The 23,478-nt window shown below is 45.5% G+C and overlaps 1 protein-coding gene across 1 annotated transcript in view; it reads left to right on the top strand.

Moving 5' to 3' along the window:
- ZBTB46 (zinc finger and BTB domain containing 46) overlaps nucleotides 1-23,478 on the top strand; it is a gene marked incomplete in the record, with an annotated part of 462,779 nt that overhangs the window by 146,764 nt on the left and 292,537 nt on the right. Inside the window, 1 exon segment of the mRNA XM_044089877.1 lies at nucleotides 386-1,354. Within this exon segment, the coding sequence (XP_043945812.1) occupies nucleotides 415-1,354 (940 nt within the window).

A 23,478-nucleotide genomic window follows, 5' to 3' on the forward strand; every position in this document is an offset into this window, starting at 1 on the left:
TTTGCTGCTATGCCAGAATATTATCCATTTCATAACTACTTGTCTTGTATTTCCAAGGCTGTGGCTGAATTGGGTCCTTTGTGGATCATTTCACTACTATTGCCAACTCATACCCTTCACAACTGTGTAAATAGTTTCAACAAAAATAGGCTAGCTAGACAAGGTTCTTGGCCCTTTGCTATTTTTTGTCTATGATTTCCTGACTCAAGACTTTTTACCTTGGTCTTTTGCACAGCTTTGTGAACTGGACCATAGTAAATATTTTGCTTTGTAAAACTTAAATGCCTGGATAGATGACCGTAGGAATGAAAAGACTAGATCCATTGTCTTGTAGTTTCATTGATTCAAGTCATTGTTTTTGAAATTTTTTTTTTTTGCTTTTCAGGATCAGCAGAAGCAAAGGGTAAGTGACAGATGAATAACCGAAAGGAAGATATGGAAATTGCTTCCCATTACCGCCATCTCTTGCGTGAACTAAATGAACAACGTCAGCATGGCATCCTTTGTGATGTCTGCATTATTGTGGAAGGCAAGATATTTAAGGCACACAAAAATGTCCTTCTTGGAAGTAGTCGTTATTTCAAGACTCTGTACTGTCAGGTACAGAAGACATCAGAACAGGCTACAGTCACTCATTTGGACATTGTTACGGCACAGGGTTTCAAAGTTATCATTGACTTCATGTACTCCGCACATTTAGCACTAACTAGCAAGAATGTCATTGAGGTTATGTCTGCTGCCAGTTACTTACAAATGACTGATATAGTCCAGGCATGTCACAGTTTTATTAAAGCAGCACTGGATATAAGTATAAAGTGCGAGACACCTGATGATGTTGCAGACTATGATATGGGTGCCCCTTCAAGTAGCAGCACTGATGCCCTAGTGTCAGCGGTAGCTGCTGGGAGGAGTATTTCTCCATGGCTTGCTCGACGGACAAGCCCAGCTAATTCTTCAGGAGACTCTGCTATTGCTAGTTGCCATGAAGGAGGAAGTAGTTATGGAAAAGATGATCAAGAACCAAAGACAGAAAACCATGATGACATTTCCTCACAATCACTGTGGGTTGGTGGAGAAGGAAGTTATGGGCCTCTACGCATTAAAGAGGAACAGATTTCACCATCTCAGTACGGTGTGAATGACTGTCAGTTAATTAAAGATAGCTTAGGACAAAATTCTTACTCTGACCAAGGAGCTGGGGAGGGTTGGCCACCCTCGGGTCGCCGAAAGAATCGGAAAAATAAAGAAACAGTACGCCACATTACCCAGCAAGTAGAAGATGACAGCCGAGCAGGCTCTCCAATGCCGTCCATTGTGTCCATAGGGTGGACGTACACTAATCATGATCAGTCAGGTAAGCAGAGATTTGTGGAGAGCCACAATTGCAGAGCATATCGTTAAAAGCAGTGTTACAAGATCTTTTGTCACAAGGTCATAAAATCTTCGTTTGCTATCGCATAGCAGAATAATGAGTTTGTTTTGCAGTTTAGCAAGTCCTTTGTCTCTGTACATGTTTGACACCATTTGAGTATACAGTATTTCTTCATTGTATTCTAATTCTGGCAGCATATTTCAGGAAAACATTTGTCTCCATTCTACGCTGTATTTAATAATCATTATTGGTCTCTAGAACTGCTACAGACATGACTTACAATGGCTTCATTTCACTGTTATGGTTTACAGCCAGTTTTGTGAAGTGGTTTGTGACCTCTTGATTTAATTAGTACAGAACACTTAACATTTCACTGAGGAGTTTTTCTAGTTGCTTCTTTTTGAGAGTTGCATAAGTGGGAATTTGGTGTTAGCAGATGTTCTTCCAGTTTCACTGTTGCAGTCATCACACTTGGGTTATCTGCCTGCAGGTAGCCCTCAGTTGGCCCGAATACCAGAGACTTGTTATTTCTGTGTCGGGTGCTGTTGCTTCTTACATCAGGTCATCAGAGGTATAAAAACAGGCAGCAGACGCCATTACATCAGTCTTTTTTGCCGAGGACGATCCCGAAGCAGTTCGCAAGTGCCAGTTGGTGCTACCTGAATTTTCTGTTTTCGAGTTGAATAATCCTGAAGTCTTCGAAAGCTAACTACCCCATTGGGGATCCTTTTTTCTTGTTCTAACTGATGTCAGAAAAAGTTAACAATGGTCTTGCCTGTGGAAAGCAAATGCCTCACAGAGATTTTTATTCTTACTGCATCACCTGTTTAGGCCCAGACCACAACGTCCCTTGCTGTCGGTTTTGTGCCTTGTTTAATGCCCGAACCATTCGTTGTCGGGCTGTTTGTTGCTAAATTTTTTCACTGTATCTCCGTATTCTGAAATGGCTTTGGTAAGCCATCCGACTACCATGTTTCCAAAAAAGTAAGGATAAAGACAGAGACAGACCGCATAGGTCCAAAACTGCCAATGACGCTTCCGTTAAGCTAGTCGCCAGTCTGCTGGTACTCCATGAGGCGCCTTTGCAGCCCCTTATGCCCGCTTCAGTGGATTCGCTGGCCTCTGCTGAGACCCATTCGGAGTCCAGTATGCCACGAAATGCTTTGACTATGGAACCAGCGTCTGTCTCTATGGGTCGCTGTGCAGGCACCGGATTCTGTGGCAGTTTTTCGCTCTACCGATGTTCGAAACTGACTTCATTTCTAACCAAAACTACTGAATTTCTTAGGCCGAGAAGTACGCTCTACACCTAGAAAACCACCGACCAAAGCGCATGCTTTAGGCACCCATGCCACAAAAACAAATGCTTAGAATGGCTGAAGACCTTATTACGCTGATTAGGGGAAGCCGGCCTTCCCCTGCAAAGAGACAGAATCCAGTCCCCTTCAGGTTCTGACCAGGAGCCCGATGACTTTGACCTTTCTGATTGAGGACATGCCCTTATCTGCCTATGAGGATTCAGATGCAGACAAATCCATTCCCTCTGCCTCCCCTCCAGAGGATTTTTCTTTTGGTGAGAGCAGTTCCAGTGGGAATGCCAAGACTTTCCTCAGTCCAAAAAGAGACTCTGAGAATTTTTAGAGTTGCCTCAGCCACAGGCCTTTAGCTGCACACCCCCTGTCCTGGATGTTGTGGATGATGTTTTCATGGAATCCAGTCTTACTCCTGACACTTTACCTCCTGCCCCTAGGAAACCAGACAGATAATACAGAGTACCTGATGCACTCAAGTTTCTTTACAAAAATCCTACTGCTGACCCAGAGATAATTTCCCAGGGGCCTAAAGGTATCAAGGCTACTACAGCCAAGGATCCCACCCTTTCGGACAGGGATTCCAGAGCTTTGGACAGATGGGGTAAGACGGTATATACCTCTACAACTGTTGCTATCCAGGCGTTGAATTGTCAGTTTCACATGCTGAAATACCAGCAACATATCATGGAACTTCTTAAACAAAAAGTGGTAACTTTTCCAGATTGTGCAGAAAATAAGGAATTGCAGGAGCTTATGCAGTCTGTAAACCAAGTCAGTAAGCATACTTTGCAGTGTGGCTTTGATGCCTTAGAAGCATCTTGCAGGGCAGCAGTCACTGGCTCTGTACTGATTAGACATGCTTGGCTGAAGGAGCAGACCTTGCCAGATCATGTCAAATCTAGATTACTAGACGCTCCTTTAAATAAGGACTGTTCGTTTGGCACCAAAGCAGAAGAGGTTCTTAAAAGATAGAAGAAAAAGCTAAATCTATGCAAACTGTTAAAGAATTCCTACAAGTGCAACCCCCCCAGATTCAGTAGGCATTGCCCTTCAAAACACTGGTCCTTTCTAGCCCCCTCCAGGCCTTCTCAAACAAAACCCAGGGGAAACAAACCACCCAGACTACAGTCTCCAGGTATGCAAAGATCTAAGCAATGGAGTGCCCCCACCCCTAAAGCAGGGAGTGGTAAGCAACCTACTTAAGGAAAAAGCTCACAATGACGTCTTAACTCCACTTCCCAGCCCTGCCCAATTGCTTGTGCCTTTAGGTGGAAAACTTGCCCTTCGTGGAAAAAACTGGATGTGCATCACTCAGGACCGATGGGAACTCAACATTGTATCCCAGGTATACAAATTTTATTTCCATTCATTGCCAACCCCAAGTGGGTTTCCAGACCTTCCTCCAAACCTGTGGGCATAGGCTCAAAACCAAGTACTTTACCTGCTCAATATCAGAGCTATTCAGCCTGTTGCAGTAGAACAGAGGGGTCAAGGATTCTACTCCAAACTCTTCCTGGTACCCAGAAGAGGGCTCTTGGTGCCCAATCCTGGATCTTTCAATTCTCAACTTTCCTGGTGGTACCCCAAAATTCAAGATGCTTACCCTGCAACAGCTTCTCCCTATGTTAGCTAAGTATGCCTGGTTAGTCACCCTAGATTTAAAAGATGCTCATCTGCACATCCCTATAAGGGAGTCATGCAGGAAGATGTTCATCGTGTTACACTGCTGCAGTCATTACACTTGGGTTATCTTGCCGTCAGGCAGTTCCCCAGTCGGCCTGAGTTCCAAAGTCTTGGTCCGGTGTCGGTTGCTGTCGCCTCCTCCCTGACGTCAGTGTGACAGGGGTATACAAGATGCAGCTGACGCCATTTTCTTCAGTCTTTCTTGCCGCGCGGTGCCTGAAGCAGAAGCAGTTCGCAAGTGCCGGTCGGCCGACTCCTGAGATTTTCATTCCGAATCCAGAACCAAAGTCTTCTACAAAGCTAAGTACCCCATTGGGAAACTTTTTTTCTTGCCTCAGACCGATGTCAGTAAAAGTTAATAACTGTATTTCTTGTGGGAAGCAAATATCTCATAAGGATTTCCACTCCTATTGTATTCCATGCCTAGGCCCAGACCACGACGTCACTGGTTGTCTGTTTTGTACTAGGTTTAACAAGTGCACTATTAAACGTCGGTTTGATTTTGCCCGACATTATTTTGGCAGAAAATTCAATTACACCATGCAGTTGGAATTTCCGACGACTGGGATACATAAAAAGCGCAAAGACAAGGACAGGCATCCGAGGCCCAAAACTAACAAGGCCTCTTCTAGGCTGGTCGTCGGTTCTCCGGTTTTCAGCGAGGCGCCTACGCAGCCCCTGACTACTGCTTCCACAGAACCACAGACTGCCTCCGACTCCCACGTGGAGCTGGCTGGACCTTTGGACACTCTAGGTTTTCATCCTACCGAAACTAACCCTTCAGAGGGAACTGAAGTAGGTGAGCAATCCACAGCTTCAGAGGGTGTTTTCAGACCTTACCCAGTTAACCATTAAACCTTCTGCTAAGTCTAAGGCCCCCTTAAAAACAAAGAAACAGATGCAGCATTCTCCAGGACAGGCTTCCATGCCTAAGAAACAAATGCTCAAAATGGCCAAAGATCTAATTACCCTGATCAGGGGGTCCCATCCCCCTCCTGATAAAAGGCCCAGACAGGATGCAGACTATGACTCATCCGCCCAGGTGTCCATTTCTTCAGATTCATCCTCAGACCTAGGTTATTTTTTACCCCCTTATGAGGACTCTGATGTTGAGGAATCAATTCCATCAGCCTCTCCGCCTGAGGACTACTCCTTTGGGGAGACCTTACATACCATGAGGGAGCATTTCCATTGGGAAGGCCAGGATTACTCAGAATCCAAGAAAAGGCTCAGAGAATCCAAGAAAAGGCTCAGACTTCCTTTTATTGCCTCAACACAGACCACTTGCTATTCCGCCAGTGTTAGATATTGTGGATTATGTGTACATGGAATCCAGCTTAAACCCTGACTCCTTACCTCCAGCCCCAGTTAAACCCGATAGAGTCCCTGACTCTCTCAAATTTCTGTATAAAAGCCCTGTTGCTGACCCTGAAACTATTTCTCAGGGACCTAAAGGGATTAAGGCCTCATCAGCAAAAAAAAAAAAAAAAAAAAACAGTTCCCTCTGACAGAGATTACAGAGCATTAGACAGATGGGGAAAGAAAGTATATACGTCTGCAACTTTAGCAATGAGAGCCTTAAATTGCCAGTTTCACATGCTAAAATATCAGCAGTTTTTGATGTCTCAGTTGAAACAAAAGATGCTTCCAGATTCGGATCCTCCTAAATTTAAAGAAATGCATGATTTATTGCATGGAGCTGAACAAGTGGGAAAACCTACTTTGCACAGCAGTTACAGGCTCTGTCATTAGAACACATGCTTGGTTAAAAGAACATACATTACCAGATCATGTTAAGGCAAAATTATTGGATGCACCTTTGCAGCGGGATGTGGAGTTAAGGCAGAGGAGGTATTAAAGAAGATGGAGGATAAGGCAAAATCATGGTGAAGGATTTCTTACAGGTTCAGCCTCCACGTTTTAGCAGAAATTGGCCAACAAAGAATTGGTCCTTTCCAGTCAAAAACAGACCTCAAAGGGGCAGATACAGACGTCCAAGAGGTAGAGGTCAAGCACAAGGTGCTTACAGGCCTCGACAATGGAGTACACCAGGCCAGAAAGAAGGGGAAGACCGACCACAACCTTATAAAAAGCAGCCTCAATAACTTCCAACTACAGCTGCCAAACAGCTCTCTTGGCAGCCCCCTTTGGAAGAAAACTGGCACTTTTCAATCACAATTGGCATTGCATCACCAAAGACAAATGGGTTCTCAACATTGTATCTCAGGGTTACAGGTTCCTATTTCACACTCTGCCAAGGTTAAAAGGAATGCCAAATCTGCCACCAAGTCAATGGGCAGAGGCTCAAAAACAAATTACAGCACTCCTGGACATGAGAGCTTTTCAAAAGGTACCACCACAGGAGCAAGGACAAGGATTTTACTAGTCTCTTTCTGATTCCCAGAAAGGACAAAGCCTGGAGACCCATTCTGGATCTTTCTTCTCTAAACACTTACCTGGATGTTCCGAAATTCAAAATGTTGACACTACAGCAGCTTCTTTCCATGCTGGGCAAGAAAGCTTGGCTCGTGACTTTGGACCTCAAGGAGGCATACCTGCATGTCCCTGTCAGACAAAACTGCAGAAGATACCTCAGATTTCTAGCTGGTTCAATGCACTATCAATTCTCTGCACTGCCCTTTGGCTTATCTACTGCGCCCAGGGTCTTCACAAAGTGCCTGGCACCAGTAATTGCATTTTGCAGACAAAAAGGAATTCAAATTTATCCTTACCTGGACGACTGCCTGATTCAAGCAGAGAGCAAGGACATTCTTCTAAAGCATCTGACGTTCGTAAAAAAGTTAAGTTGCCTGGGGTACACAGTAAACGAAAAGAAATCAAAACTAGTGCCCTCACAACAGATTATATTCCTGGGTGCCAGCTTGAACACAACAGCCCAGATGGCTTATCTCACGCCAGACAAGCAAGGACAAACTGACTCAATACTTTCAATTGATGGCAACAAAGACCCAACTCCCTGCAAGAAAAATTCTGCAGGCCTTGGTTCACATGGCATCTTGCATAATACTAATTCCATATGCCAGACTGCATATGAGGAAACTACAATGGTACCTAAAGAGTGTATGGTCTCAACACTGTCACTGTTTGGAAAGTTATACCACTAATTCCTTGCCTTCAACAGGAGTTTCGGGGACAGCCTTTAACTCAACCCACAGCCAGGCAAACACTGACAACAGATGCATCGGATTACGCCTAGGGCGCACACATGGCAGAAAAATGTATTCAGGGCGAGTGGCCCACAGAGCAAAGGCATCTTCACATCAATCAAAGAGATGCTAGCTGTACAAAATGCACTTGTAGCTTTTAAGGACCTGCTACATCCAGGACAACTACTACTAAAGACAGACAACACCACAGTTGTGTGGTACATAAACAAGCAAGGGGGCACACACTCATACTCCCCCTGCAGACGAGCCATGACCTTGTGGAACGCAGCTCTAGACTACCAAGTTCCTCTGCAAGCACAATTCCTGTCAGAAGAGAAAAACACACTGGCAGACGACCTAAGCAGAAACATCATGGATCCCCACGAATGGGAATTGAATCCACAAATATTCAGAATGATAACACAAAAATGGTGGAGCCCGGACATAGATCTGTTTGCATCCCCAATGAACTGCCAGCTACAGAAATTCTGCACAAGGAGTTACCATCCACAAGCATGGAAAGTGGATGCCCCCTCAGCTGGAAAAACCTGCAAGTATACGCTTTCCCTCCTTTACCTCTCCTTCCAAAGGTACTCGTAAAAGCCAGGCAAGAAGAGCCAAAGATGATACTGATTGCACCAGAATGGCCACGCCAGTACTGGTACCCAATCTTAAAGAACTTAGCGCAAGAACCACCATGGATATTGCCCCAAATCCCACATTTGCTGACACGGCACAACAATCAGATACTTCATAGCCAGCTAAAGACTTTAAACCTAGCTGCATGGAAAATTCCTTAGTCAAGCAAGCAATGCCTCTCTCCAGAGCTGTTATGGATGTCATTCTGGAGGCCAGAAGGCCTAGCACCAGGAAAGCCTACTCGGATAAATGGAAGAGATTCTGTGCCTGGAACCAGGCACACAGCCTTGACCCTCTTGTCCCAAACATTTCTCAGATACTTCAATATTTAACTGAGATGCTGGACAAGGGCTTCTCCTTCTCATCCATCAAGATCCACGCCTCAGCCATTTCTGCTCATTACAGCACGGATCCACCAATTTTTTTTGTAATCCTTTGCTCAAACAGTACCTCAGAGGGGCTAAAATCATAAGACCGCCCCTTAGAGCACCTACCCCAACTTGGGACCTCAACTTTGTTTTGGAAAAATTAACTTTACCTCCCTTTGAGCCAGCTAACACAGCAGAATTAAAATACATTTCTTGGAAAACTGCTCTGCTACTGGCAATAACAGCACGAAGAGTTTCAGAATTACAGGCACTAATGGCAGTGGAACCTTTCCTCATTTTCCTCCAGGACCGGGTGTCTTTAAGAACTAACCCTGCGTTTATGCCAAAGGTGGTATCAAGTGTGGCTCTAAACCAAACTATTCACTTGACAACTTTTTATCCAAAACCACAGAACAAAGGGGAGAGACTACTACATTCTTTGGACATTCACAGGCAGTTACACTTCTACTTGGACAAAACCAAAGCTTACAGAAAATCTGAGCAATTATTGGTAGCATATGCTGCAGGAGCACAGGGAAAAGCCATTTCAAAACAGACCATCTCAAAATGGATAGGACATTGTATATGTTTCTGCTATACTCACCATGGGAAACCTGTACCTAGCAGCATTAGATCTCACTCCACCAGGGCAACAGACACTTCAACTGCCCATCTCAGAGGAGTACCTACCAAGGAGATTTTGGAAGCAGCAACATGTTCTGTGCATACCTTCACCAAGCATTACCATTTGCCTTTATACTCAAAATCCAGAGCTGGCTTCGCCACTGCTGTGCTGCAGGGCCTTATATCCACCCCTAATGCCTTATAGAACCAGCCTCCCTACCTCAGCTTTGGTATTCCACCCAAGTGTAATGACTGCAGCAGTGTAACATGATGAACGTAGTACAGTTTTGTACCTACCATAAATGTAGATGTTCGAGTGTAAACACTGCTGCAGTCCAGGATACAGTCCAGGATACCCTCCTTCCCCTCTTACTTGCTGGTAAGATTGGTATGCCTTCTACCCCTTACTACCTATGGGGATTATTTGCTGGTAACTGAAAGTTGGTTGCTTTTCTTATGTATGTTTTATTAGCAGTTTGAATTGCCTACCCATTTGGGGGCACCTGACATCTGGGGCAAGAAAAACTGAAGAAAATGGCGTCTGCTGCATCTTGTATACCCCTGTCGCACTGACGTCAGGGAGGAGGCGACAGCAACCGACGCCGGACCAAGACTTTGGACCTCAGGCCGACTGGGGAACCGCCTGACGGCAGGATAACCCAAGTGTAATGACTGCAGCAGTGTTTACACTCTTAACTTCTACATTTATGGTAGGTATAAAACTGTACTTTTCTACGTTTCAGGGCAGGATCTATGCATCATCCTCTCTCTGCACTTCCCTTTGGCTCATCTACTGCACCCAAGGTATTCACAAAATGCCTGGCTCCAGCCATTGCATACTGCAGGGAGAGAAATATCCAATTTTACCCATACTTTTGGATGTCTGCCTGATTCAGGCGGATAATCGGGAATTGCTACTTCAGCACCTGGCATTTGTAAAAAGCCTTCTCACTTTATTGGGATACACCACCAAAGAAAATAAATCACAACTAGTACCCAGTCAAAAGATTGTATTCCTGGGAGCAAGCTTGGACACAATTTCCCAAATGGCATTTCTCACTTCAGAAAAGCAAGACAAATACTGCAATCCCTAGGGTTCATTGGCCTCATATATTCTGCTAATTCCATATGCAAGACTGCATATGAGGAAACTTCAGTGGTACTTCAAAAGTCTTTTGTGCCAGCATTCTCAGGACCTGGAAACAGTTATTCCAATCATACCTTGTTTAAGGGCAGAGTTCCTTTGGTGGGCATTAGCATGCAACCACAGCAAGGGACTGCTTTTCACTCAACCCCTCACCGCCCAATTCCTGACAACGGACGCTCTATGCATGGGGAGCTCACACGGCAGGCAAATGCATTCAGGGCCACTACAGAACAGCCCAGATTCTCCTGCAAATCAATCAAAAAGAGATGCTAGCGGTACAGAATGCTCAGACAGCCTTCAAATACCTAATCCTTCCAGGACAACTGCTCATAAAAACAGACAACACCACAGTTATGTGGTACATCAACAAGCAGGGGGGAACCCATTCTTACCCACTTGGCAGGTTAGCATGGCTCTTTGGAACACAGCCTTGAACAACCAAGTGCATCTACAAGCTCAATTCCTGCCAGGCAAACAAAATTCACTGGCAGACGACTTAAGCAGAAATCTCCTAGATCCATACGAGTGGAAATTGGAAATTTAACACCTTCAACCTTCTGATCCAGAGGTGGGGGACACTGGATTTGGACCACTGTGCCTCCCCCAAGAACCACCAGTTGAGCAAATTCTGCACCAGGAACCCTCACAGCAGGGCCTGAAAGGTGGATGCCTATCCTTTCAATGGGAAAACCTCTCAATTTATGCCTTTTCCCCTCTGCCCCTCCTCTCAAAACTACTACTCAAGGTAAAACAGAACGGGCCAAGGCCAATTCTTATTGCCTCAGACTGGCCACGCCAACACTGGTACCAGCTCTTGCGCAGTCTGACAAGTGTCACCCTGGCAACTTCTCCAGACTCCCACCCTGCTGTCACAGCAGGTGGGACAGATTTTGGATCCACAGTTGCAACCCCTAAACCTTGCAGCCTGGCTTATCCCTTGAATACTCCACCAGCAACCCTCAGCAAACAGGTGCTGGATGTCATTCTTGAAGCCAGAAGGCCTAGTACTAGGAAATCCTATGCTGAAAAGTGGAAAAGATACTGTTCTTGGAATCTGTCTCAAGGGAAGGACACAGCAGTGCCCTCCTTATCTCTAATCCTGGATTACCTAGCGGAGCTACTTCACAGAGGCCTATCCTTCTCCTCTAAGATTCATGCCTGTGCCATCTCAGCTCATTATAATACTGAGCCACCTCTGTTTTCTCACTCAGTTCCCGAGAAGGGCTAACAACTTGAGGCCCCCTAGGAGAGCACCCACTCCTGCCTGGGACCTTAACTTTGTACTAGAAATGCTCACGCTTACCCACTTTTGAACCTGCAGCTTTAGCAGAGTTAAAATTCCTCTCTTGGAAAACAGCCTTGCTTTTAGCCATTACTTCAGCAAGAAGAGTGTCTGAGTTACAGGCACTAATGGTGGGGGAACCCTTCATTATTTTCCATGCTGACAGGGTTTGCCTTAGGACTTAACCCATCCTTTATGCCTAAGGTGGTGTCCAGTGTGGCTCTTAACCAGTCCATCCATTTGCCAACCTTCTTCCCTAACCGTCAGAATAAAGGGGAAAGGATCCTGCACTCCTTGGACATACACAGACCACTCGGGTTCTACCTTGACGGGACTAAACCTTTCAGAAAATCTGACCAGCTGCTAGTCAGCTTTGCTACAGGGGCAGAGGGTAAGACCATTTCAAAGCAAACTATTTCCAAATGGATAGCACACTGCATCCATTTCTGCTACAAGCACCATGAAAAACCTACCCCACAGGGGATCAGACCACATTCCACTAGAGCTGCTTCCACCTCTACAGCATTTCTCAGGACGGTTCCTATCGAGGACATTCTGGAAGCTACAAGGTGGAGTTCTCTACACACCTTCACCAAGCCTTGCTATTTACCAATCTTTTCTAAATCCAGAGCTGGATTTGCTGCAGCAGTCTTGCAAGGCCTACTAGCCCAACCCTAACACTTCTTGACTGCTTCCACCATTCCTCAACTCAACCCAAGTGTGATGACTGCAACAGTGAAACGTGAAGAAAATAGTACAGTCGTGTACACTTAACCATAAATGTAGATGTTTGAGTGTATTCAATGTTGTAGTCCTGGATGTTCTTCGTGTTTCACTGTTGCAGTCATTACATTTGCGTACTCCTGCTGGCAGGTTGCCCTCAGTCAGCCTGAATTCCAAAGTCCTAGGTCCTGCGTTGGCCGCTGTCGGCCCCTCCTTGACGTCAGGGGTATAAGAAACAGCCAATGCCATTTTCTTTAGTCTTTCTTGCCATGCGGTGCCCGAAGCAGAAGCAGTTCGCAAGTGCCTGTCAGCCGACTCCTGAGATTTTCGTGTTCGAGTTTCAGATCCGAAGTCTTCAATAAAGCTAAGTACCCTGTTGGGGAAACTTTTTTCTTGCTCCAGACCGATGTCAGAAAAAGTAAATAATTGTATTTCTTGTGGAAAGCAAATACCTCATAAGGACTTTCATTCTTAATGTATTCCTTGCCTAGGCCCTGATCACAACGTTTCTGGTTGTCGGTTTTGTGCTAGATTTAACCAACGCACTATTAAGCGTCTGTATGATTTTGCTTTAAACTATTTTGGACGCCGCTTTAATTATCCAGAAATGTCGGATAACCATCCGACTACCGGAGTTCACAAAAACGCAAAGAAAAGGAGAGAGATGGACAACCGAGGCCCAAAACCAACGATGAAGCTTCTAAGCCGGTCGCCAGTTCGCCGGTTCTCAGTGAGGTGCTTTCGCAGCCCCTGACTCCCGCTACTTTAGAGTCGCAGGCTGCTACCGACTCCCACATGAGTCGGCCATGCCGCTGGAAACTCAAGGTATTGGAGCCTTGGATACTATTCCTTCAGATGGGTCCGGAGCCTCTGAGCAGGCACCGGCTTCTGAGGGTGTATTCAGACCTAAACATCTTTACGTTAAACCGACTTCAGCTTCAAAGGCAAAGACTAAGACCTTCTAAAGCAAAGAAACAAACTCAAGAGCCATGTGGACAGGACTCTATGCCCAAAAAACAGATGCTCAAAGTGGCCGAAGACTTGATTACCTTGATCAGGGGTTCCCATCCCCCTCCTGATAAGAGGCGTAGGCAAGAGACTAACGATGAATCTTCAGATCAGGTTTCTATTTCTTCTGATTCCTCTTCTGATCAGGAATATTCTCTTCCCCCTGTGAGGATTCTGATGCCTAAGAATCTATACCTTCGGCTTCTCCTCCAGAGGACTATTCTTTTGGGGAAACCTTACATACCATGTGGGAGCATTTCCACTGGGAGAGCCAAGATTTTTCAGAATCTAAAAAGAGGCTCAGGGATTTCTTTTACTACCTCAACACAGGCTACTAGCCATTCCACCAGTGTTAGACATTGTAGATGTGTTTTCAGTGTCTAATCTTACCCCTGACTCCTTACCTCCAGCTCCTGTTAAGCCTGACAGATATTAGAGTTCCTGACTCTCTTAAATTCCTTTTTAAAAACCCTGCAGCAGACCCAGAAACTATTTCTCAGGGTCCCAAAGGAGTTAAGGCTTCCGCTGCAAAAAACCCTACCCCCTCTGACAGGGATTCTAGGGCTCTGGAAAGGTGGGGGAAAAAAGGTTTACACTTCTGCTACCTTGGCTATAAGGGCCTTAAACTGTCCGTTTCATATGCTCAAATGTCAGCAACGTTATGGCATTGCTTAAACAGAAAATGTTGTTAAACTCTGAATGTGCAGAAAACAAGGAAATGCAGGATTTATTGCATGCAGCTGAAAAAGTTGGAAAGCATACTTTGCAATGTGGTTTTGATTCTTTGGAGGCCTCCTGCAGGGCCGCAGTTACGGGTTCTGTAATTAGGAGGCTTGCTTGGTTAAAGGAACAAAATCTGCCTGATCATGTCAAAGTTAAATTATTAGATGCACCTTTACAGCATGATACTTTGTTTGGTGTTAAGGCAGAAGAGGTGTTAAAGAAAATGGAGGACAAAGCTAAATCTATGCAAACTGTCAAAGATTTTTTACAAGTACAGCCACCTAGGTTTAGTAGACACTGGCCTACAAAGAGTTGGTCCTTTCCTCTGTCAGCCAGACCTCAAAGGGGCAGATCCAGACGCCTTAGAGGCAGATCCCAGGCACAAGGTTCATACAGGTCAAAGCAATGGGGTGCTTCTACCTCCAAAGCTGGAGAAGACAAATCACAACCATACAGGAAGCAGTCCCGATGACTTCCCCCTGCCTGCACCAAGCACTTATCTCCTGGCAGCACCCTTAGGGGGAAAATTATCACTTTTTTCTCAAAATTGGCACATTATAACCCAGGACAAGTGGGTTCTAAACATCATGTCACAAGGCTACAAGTTCCACTTCCATACCCTGCCAAAGTCAAACGGCTGGCCAGATCTGCCAAAAAATCAATGGGCAGAGGCACAAAAACAAGTCTCATCTCTCATGGACATGGGGGCCATTATTCAACAAGTACCAGAGCAAGAGCAGGGACAAGGATTTTACTCTACTGTTCTTGGTACCCAGAAAGGACAAGGCATGGAGACCAATACTGGACCCATCTATTCTGAACACATTCCTGGATATACCAAAATTCAAGATGTTGACTTTGCAGCAGCTTCTGCTTATGCTGGGCAAGAACGCTTGGCTTGTGACTGTAGACCTAAAAGAGGCATACCTGCATGTCCCAATCAGACAATTATGCAGAAGATACCTCCGATTCAAGGCTGGCTCAGTGCATTACCAATTCACTGCACTGCCCTTTGGCTTATCTACTGTGCCCAGGGTCTTTACAAAGTGCCTGGCACCAGTAATTGCATACTGCAGACAAAGAGGAATACAAATATATCCTTACTTGGACGACTGTCTAATTCACGCAGAGAACAAGGACATTCTTCTACAGCATCTGGGATTTGTGAAAAGACTTCCAACATGCCTAGGGTACACAGTCAACAAAAAGAAATCAAAACTAGTACCCTCTTGAGATAATATTCCTGGGTGCAAGCTTAAATACAACTGCCCAGATGGCTTATCTCATGCCAGACGAACAAAGGCAACTGACTACCTATTTCAAAATGTTGGCAACAAAGGTCCAGTTATCTGCAAGAAAAATTCTGCAGGCTTTGGGCTTCATGGCATCCTGCATCCTACTAATTCCATATGCAAGACTGCATATGAGGAAACTTCAGTGGTACCTAAAAAGTGTTTGGACTCAACATTGCCACAGCCTGGAAGCAATGATTACTCTCATTCCCTGCCTGCAACAGGAGCTTCAATGGTGGGCAAAGGCTTGTCACCAAAACAAGGGACAGCCATTCACTTTACCCCCAGCCAGGCAGACACTAACAACGGATGCAACAGATTATGCCTGGGGGGCCCACATGGTACGAAGATGCATTCAGGGCACATGGTCCTCAAACCAAATGCATCTACATATCAATCAAAGAGATGCTAGCTGTTCAAAATGCCCTGGCAGCTTTCAAGGACCTACTTCATCCGGGACAGCTACTGATAGACAGACAACACCACGGTCATGTGATATATAAACAAGCAGGGGGACATGCATTCTTGCCCCCTTTGCAGACTAGCCATGACATTGTGGGACACAGCATTAACTTACCAAGTACATCTGCGGGCACAGTTCCTGTCAGGAAGGGAAAATACTCTGGCAGACGAACTAAGCAGAAACCTCATGGATCCCCACGAGTGGCAGCTGGATCCACAAGTCTTCAGCATGATAACAATGAAATGGGGATGCCCGGACATAGATCTATTTGCCTCCCCTCACAACTACCAACTAAAAAGATTCTGCACAAGGATTTATAAAAGACAAGCATGGAAAGTGGACGCCTTATCTTTCAGCTGGAAAAACCTGTCAGTATATGCCTTTCCCCCACTGCCTCTCCTCCCCAAGGTGTACTCCTAAAGGTCAGACAGGAGAAGCCAAAGATGATACTGATTGCCCCAGACTGGTCACGCCAGTATTGGTATCCAATCCTAAGGAACTTGTCTCAATGCCCAATTTGGAGCCCTTATCTCAAATACCCCATCTACTGTTCCAGCAAAACAATCAGATCCTGCACGGCCAACTCAGTACTTTAAACCTGGCAGTATGGCGGATAATGTATTATACAAAACACACTTCACAGTTAAGCTGTGATGGATGTCATTTTGGAAACCAGAAGGCCTAGTACTAGAAAATCTTATGCTGGAAAATGGAAGAGATTCTGTGCTTGGAACCATGCACAAAGAACTGATACAGCTGTGCCAAATATTCCTCAGATTTTGCAATACTTAACTGAGATGCTGGACAAAGGCGCATCTTTTTCATCTATTAAAATTCATGCCTCTGCCGTATTGACTCATTACAATAGAGCCACCAATCTTTTCTCATCCCTTTATTAGAGCAGATCACCAATGCCTGCATGGGACCTAAACTATGTCTTGGAAAAACTCACCCTGCCTTCTTTTGAACCAGCTGCTACTGCTGATATAAAGTTTTTATCTTGGAAAACAGCTCTGCTCCTAGCAATAACTTCTGCAAGACTAGTTTCAGAGCTACAGGCACTCACGGCTGTGGAACCTTTTATCATTTTTTATCCAGACAGGGTCTCTCTGAGGACAAACCCAACATTTATGCCTAAAGTGGTGTCCAGTGTGGCTCTTAAACCAAACTATTCATCTGCCTACTTTTTATCCTAATCCACAGAACAAGGGGGAGAGCATTCTGCATTCTTTGGACGTACACAGACAGCTTAGATTCTACTTGGACAGAACCAAAGTTTTCAGAAAGACAGAGCAATTACTAGTGACATATGCTACAGGATCACAAGGAAAGGCTATCTCAAAGCAGACCATTTCAAAGTGGATAGGCCACTGCATTCGTTTCTGCTACTTACACCATGGCAAGCCAGTGCCTAAGGGCATTAGGCCACATTCAAACAGAGCTGCAGCCACTTCAGCAGCCTTTCTCAGGGGAGAACCAACCAAGGACATTTTAGTTGCTGCTACTTGGAGTTCAGTGCACACCTTTACAAAGCGCCATCATCTTCCACTCGACTCTAAATCCAGTGCAGGCTTTGCCACTGCAGTTCTGCAGGGCCTCATAGCCTCTCCTAATGCTGTTTAGCTCCAGCCTCCCAACCATAGCTTTGGGACTGTACCCTAATGTAATGACTGCAACAGTGAAACACGAAGAACATCGTACAGATGTTCATAGTGTTACCCTGATGCAGTCATCACACTTGGGTTATCCTGTCGTCAAGCGGTCCCGCAGTCAGCCAGAATTCCAAAGTCTTGGTCCGGCGTCGGTTGCTGTCGCTTCTTCCCTGACGTCAGAGCGCCAGGGGTATATATAATGCATCCGACGCTATTTTCTTCAGTCTTTCTTGCCGCGAGGTGCCCGAAGTAGAAGCAGTTCGCAAGTGCCGGTCGGCCGACTCCTGAGATTTTCGAAGTCGAATTTCAGATCTGAAGTTTTCAGTAAAGCTAAGTACCCCATTGGGGAAACTTTTCTTGCCTCAGACCGATGTCAGAAAAAGTTAACAATTGTATTTCTTGTGGGAAGCAAATACCTCATAAGGATTTTCATTCTTACTGCATACCTTGCCTAGGCCCAGACCACGACGTCACTGGTTGTCGTTTAGCGTACTATAAAAAGACGCTTTGATTTCGCACGACACTACGGTAGAAAATTTAACTACACTATGCCGTCGGAGCAACCAACTACCGGCGTGCACAAAAAATGCAAGGATAAGGACAGGAAGCCTAGTCTCAAGCCAGACTCAGAGGCCTCTGCTGGTCCGGACTCTGGTTCACCGGTCTTCAGTGAGGCTCCGACGCATCCCCTGACTACCGCAGATCTGGAACCCGAGGCCGCTTTGTAGCTTTTGGCGGAGAGTACTAGGCCGACGCAGCCATTTTGTTTAGCCCGTACCGACGACACTGCTGAAAATGATGTCGGTGCTGCAGAAACACCTTCTGTTTCTGAAGGCGTCTTCAGATCTTCAGACCGACGCTCACAGTTCAAGGCCCCAAGGCCCCATGCCTAAGAAACAGATGCTCAAAATGGCTGAAGATTTGATCTCTTTAATCAGGGGTTCCCAACCCCCACCCGACAAAAGGCCTAGACAAGAGGAAGATTATGCCTCCTCTGAACAAGTGTCTATTTCCTCAGGCTCCTCTGAGGACCAAGATTACTCCTTCTCCCCTTATGAAGATTCTGATGCTGAGGATTCTATTCCCTCAGCTTCTCCTCCTGAAGACTACTCCTTTGGGGAAACTTTACACACTGAGGGAACATTTTCCCTGAGAAGGTCAGGGCTACTCTGACTCAAAGAAAAGACTCTGAGTTTCTTTTACTCCCCCAGCACAGACCACTTGCCATCCCCCCAGTTTGACTTTGTGGATGCTGTTTACTTAGAATCCAGTTTGAACCCAGATTATCTGCCTCCTGCTCCAGCCAAACCTGACAGATACTATAGAGTACCTGATTCCCACAAATTCCTTTATAAAAGCCCTGTTGCTGATCCAGAGACTATCTCCCAGGGTCCCAAAGGGGCTAAGGCTTCTATGGCAAAAAATCCTGTACCCTCTGAAAGGGACTCCAGAGCACTAGACAGGTGGGGGAAAAAGGTTTACACCTCAGCCACTCTAGCTATGAGGGCACTAAATTGTCAATTTCACATGCTAAAATATCAGCAATTTCTAATGTCTCAGTTAAAACAAAAAATGAGCACACTCCCTCAACAGTCTGAATTGAAAGAAATGCAGGATCTGTTGCATGCAACTGAACAGGTGGGCAAACATACTTTACAATGTGGGTTTGATTCTATGGAGGCTTCCCGTAGAGCAGCTGTCACTGGGTCTGTTATACGTAGGCATGCTTGTACCTGATCATGTTAAAGCAAAATTTCTAGATGCTCCCTTACAGCAGGATGTTCTTTTTGGAGTTAAAGCAGAAGAAGTCTTAAAGAAAATGGAGGATAAGACAAAATCTATGCAGACAGATTTTCTACAGGTACAACCCCCTCGCTTCAGCAGAAATTGGCCAACAAAAAATTGGTCCTTTCCAGCTACTGACAAACCACAGAGGGGTAAATACAGATGTCCAAGAGGCAGAGGATAACCACAAGCCCAGTACAAACCTCGACAATGGGGCACTGCAACACAGAAGGGAGGAGAAGACAGGTCCCAAACTACCAGAAGGCAAATTAATGACTTGCACCTCATCTAGCCATGCAACACTCTCTTGGCAGCCCCCTTGGGAGGAAAACTCACACTTTTTTCAGACAACTGGCACATTGTCACAAAGGACAAATGGGTCCTAGACATAATTTCATGAGGATGCAGCAAACGGGTCAATCTTCAGCCAAATCCATGACTACTACCGAGGCTCCTGCTACCCTAGTTGAATCGGCCTCTGAAGTTTTGCCTACTAATGTGGTTCCTAGTGAATTATCAGACACCATCCCTTTGGATGTCTCTACCCCAGCACGTGGTGCTGCTAGGCCTCCTGCAGCCATGTCTATTAAGGCCTTTGCCAGGGCTAAAGCAGCCAAAACTGCTAAATCAGTGCCTGTTAAGCCCCCCTCACACAGGCCCAGTTCCAGTTCACAAATGCTTACTCTGGCAGAGGATCTCATCTCTTTAATTAGGGGATCCCAATCTCACCCAGACAGGGCCTCTCAGCCTCCAGAAAAGAGACCTAGAGCAGAGCCCCCAGAGCCAGTGCCCTCTGATGATTCTTCGGATGACTCAGACATTACAGACCATCCAGAGGCTCCTTTTTCTACTTATGAAGATTCCGATGTTGAAGAATCTATTCCATCTGCCTCTCCACCAGAGGAATTTTCCTTTGGGGAAACCTTACATGCCATGAGAGAACAATTCCAATGGCAGGGACAAGATTTCTCAGATTCAAGAAAAGGCTTAGGACCTTTCTACACTTACCACAACATAGGCCCTTAGCTATACCTCCTGTTCTGCCTGTTGTGGATGATGCATTTAATGATGTTTGCACTGCTCCTGATACTTTACCTCCAGCCCCTGCCAAACCAGATAGGTTTTACAGGGTACCAGACACTCATCACCACCTATACAAGGCCCCACTTGCAGATCCTGAGACTATCTCCCAGGGGCCTAAGGCAATAGCTTCGACCTCAGCAAAAAACCCTCTCCCTTCTGAAAGGGAATCCAGGTCCTTAGAGAGATGGGGGGGGGGGGGAGTTTACACCTCTGCTACTCTCTCAGCTAGAGCTTTGAACTGTCAGTTTCATATGATCCAATACCAAGAGTTTATGCTTGATCAGTTAACTAAGAAACTGTCCTCTGATGACTCCTTAGATAAGAAATATGTTTTAGAAATGGTGAATAACATTCAGCAGGTTAGTAACCATTCTTTAAAATGTGGCTATGATGCACTGGAGGCTTCATTTAGATCAGCCATGACTGGCACAGTTATAAGAAGGCATGCATGGTTGAAAGAACAGGTCTTGCCGGATCATGTTAAAGCAAAGCTGTTAGATGCTCCTATGGATAAGGCCAGTCTATTTGGTACTCCTGCTCAGCAAGTAATGAAGAAAATGGAAGAGAAGGCAAAATCTGTACAAACAGTTAAGGATTTCTTACAGGTTCAGCCCCCAAGGTTTAGCAGGAACTGGCCTTCCAAAATTGGTCCTTTCCAGACTCCTCAAAATCTCAGAGAGGCAGGAATAGACGCTCCAGAGGCAGAAATCAATCCAGAGGAGGTGCCTACAGAGGACGCCAGTGGCAAGGCAATAACCAGCGAGGCACAGACACAACCACTGCCACTGCAACAGGACAATCACAGTGACTTGGCTCTGACACCGCTACCAGGGAACAAATAGCAGCACCTTTAGGCGGAAAGTTAGCCTTATTTTCAAAAATTGGCACTATATCACAAAAGACAAGTGGATTTTGCAAACCATAGACCAAGGCTACAGGTTTCACTTCCACACCTTACCAGTAAAAAGAGGAATGCCAAACCTACCTCCAAATCAAAAAACAGAAGCTCTAAAGCAGATAGCTCAATTAACAAAGATGAGAGCTGTGGAAAGAGTACCACTAACAGAACAGGGCAAAGGATTCTACTCCAGACTTTTCCTAGTACCAAGAAAAGAGAAAAGTTGGAGACCTATTCTCGACCTGTCTGTCTTAAACACATTCATCATTGTCCCAAAATTCAAAATGCTGACCCTACAGCAACTTCTTCCCATGCTGGGCAAGGAGTATTGGCTGGTAACTCTAGATCTCAAGGAGGCATACCTGCACGTCCCCATACGACCAAATTGCAGAAGATACCTCAGATTTCTTGCAGGATCAGAGCATTATCAATTCTCAGCATTGCCCTTTGGCTTATCTACTGCGCCCAGAGTATTCACAAAATGCCTGGCATCAGTAATCGCTCATTGCAGGCTACAGGGAATCCAAATTTATCCATACCTGGACGACTGCCTGATACAAGCGGACAACAAAAGCAAGCTGACAAAAGACTTAAAAAGAGTCATTTGCTTACTACAAGCCCTGGGATACACAGTCAATTTCAAAAAGTCAAGACTGATACCATCCCAAACGAACATTCCTGGGTGCGGAATTGGACACAGTAAAACAGATGGCATTCCTAACTGCAGAAAAACAAGAACAACTCCCTCTTTACTTCTTGGAATTAACAAAGCAGAACAAACTAACAGCAAGAAAAGTACTGCAGGCCTTGGGCTTCATGGCATCATGCATAATCCTGGTCCCCCATGCCAGACTGCATATGAGAAAGCTACAGTGGTACCTAAAGAATTTATGGTCTCAACACAGGCACAGCTTAGAAACCGAAATCCCACTAATCCCATGCCTGAAACGGTGGGCTCAAGCATGCCAGTCAAACCCAGGCTTGCCCTTCCACAACTTTCAAGCAAGTCAAACCATCACAACGGACGCCTCAGACCTAGGCTGGGGGGCACACATGTTGGACAAATGCATACAAGGATTATGGACTCCAGACCAGCTGCACCTGCACATAAATCAAAAAGAAATGCTGGCAGTAAAACTAGCAATCCAGAATTTCAGACCATTCCTCAAGGAAGGCCATTTAATGATAAGGACAGACAACACCACAGTCATGTGGTACATCAACAAACAGGGAAGCACTCATTCATACCCCCTATGCAGAATGACTCTGGACCTTTGGAATATGGCTCTGAGCTACAACATCCAGTTACAGGCAATATTTGTACCGGGAAAAGAACAGACATGTTAAGCAGAACTACCACGGATGCTCACGAATGGATGCTACACCCGGACATCTTCAAGGCCATCACAAAGAAATGGGGAATGCCACAAATAGACCTATTCGCATCCCCACTCAATCACCAGCTCAAGAAATTCTGCACAAGGACATACCACCCACTTGCATGGAAGGTGGACTCTCTATCCTTCAGTTGGAAAGGCCTGACAGCATATGCATTTCCACCTCTTCCTTTGATGCACAAGGTACTACTGAAAATCAGAGGAACGTCCAAGGATAATTCTGATAGCTCCGAATTGGCCAAGACAACACTGGTATCCATTGCTGAGGAGCATGTCTCATGGGAGAATGTGGACACTACCCCTGATGCCTTTGATGTTAACTCAGAACAAGTACAACATCATGCATCCAAACCTAAAAACTCTGCAACTGACTGCCTGGAACATCACATAACAGCAACTAACCCAGACTTATCCCAAAGGGTTAAAGACATTATCCTTGAAGCCCGCAGACCTTCAACAAGGAGGAACTATGCAGGAAAATGGAAAAGGTTTGTCATTTGGAGTACTGAAAGAGGAAAAGATGTGTCGAAGATAGATATTGCTAACATCCTGGAGTACTTGGCAGAGCTTCTCCATACAGGCCTGTCCTATTCCTCCAAGATACATGCATCAGCTATTTCTGCAGAATACAGCTTCGATCCCCCTGTCTTCTCACATCCTCTACTCAGGCAGTTCCTCAGAGGAATCAAGAATGTAAAACCTCCTAGGAAACCACCATTACCAGCATGGGACTTGAACTTTGTGCTAGAAAAATTGACACTCCCTCCATTTGAACCAGCAGCAACTGCAGACCTTCAACACCTATCATGGAAAACTGCTTTCCTACTGGCAATTACTTCAGCAAGGAGGGTTTCCCGGA

Source organism: Protopterus annectens, chromosome 12.part0 (assembly GCF_019279795.1).
Source record: "Protopterus annectens isolate FY-2018-M chromosome 12.part0, PAN1.0, whole genome shotgun sequence".
In the NCBI taxonomy this organism is placed as follows: Eukaryota; Metazoa; Chordata; order Ceratodontiformes; family Protopteridae; genus Protopterus; species Protopterus annectens.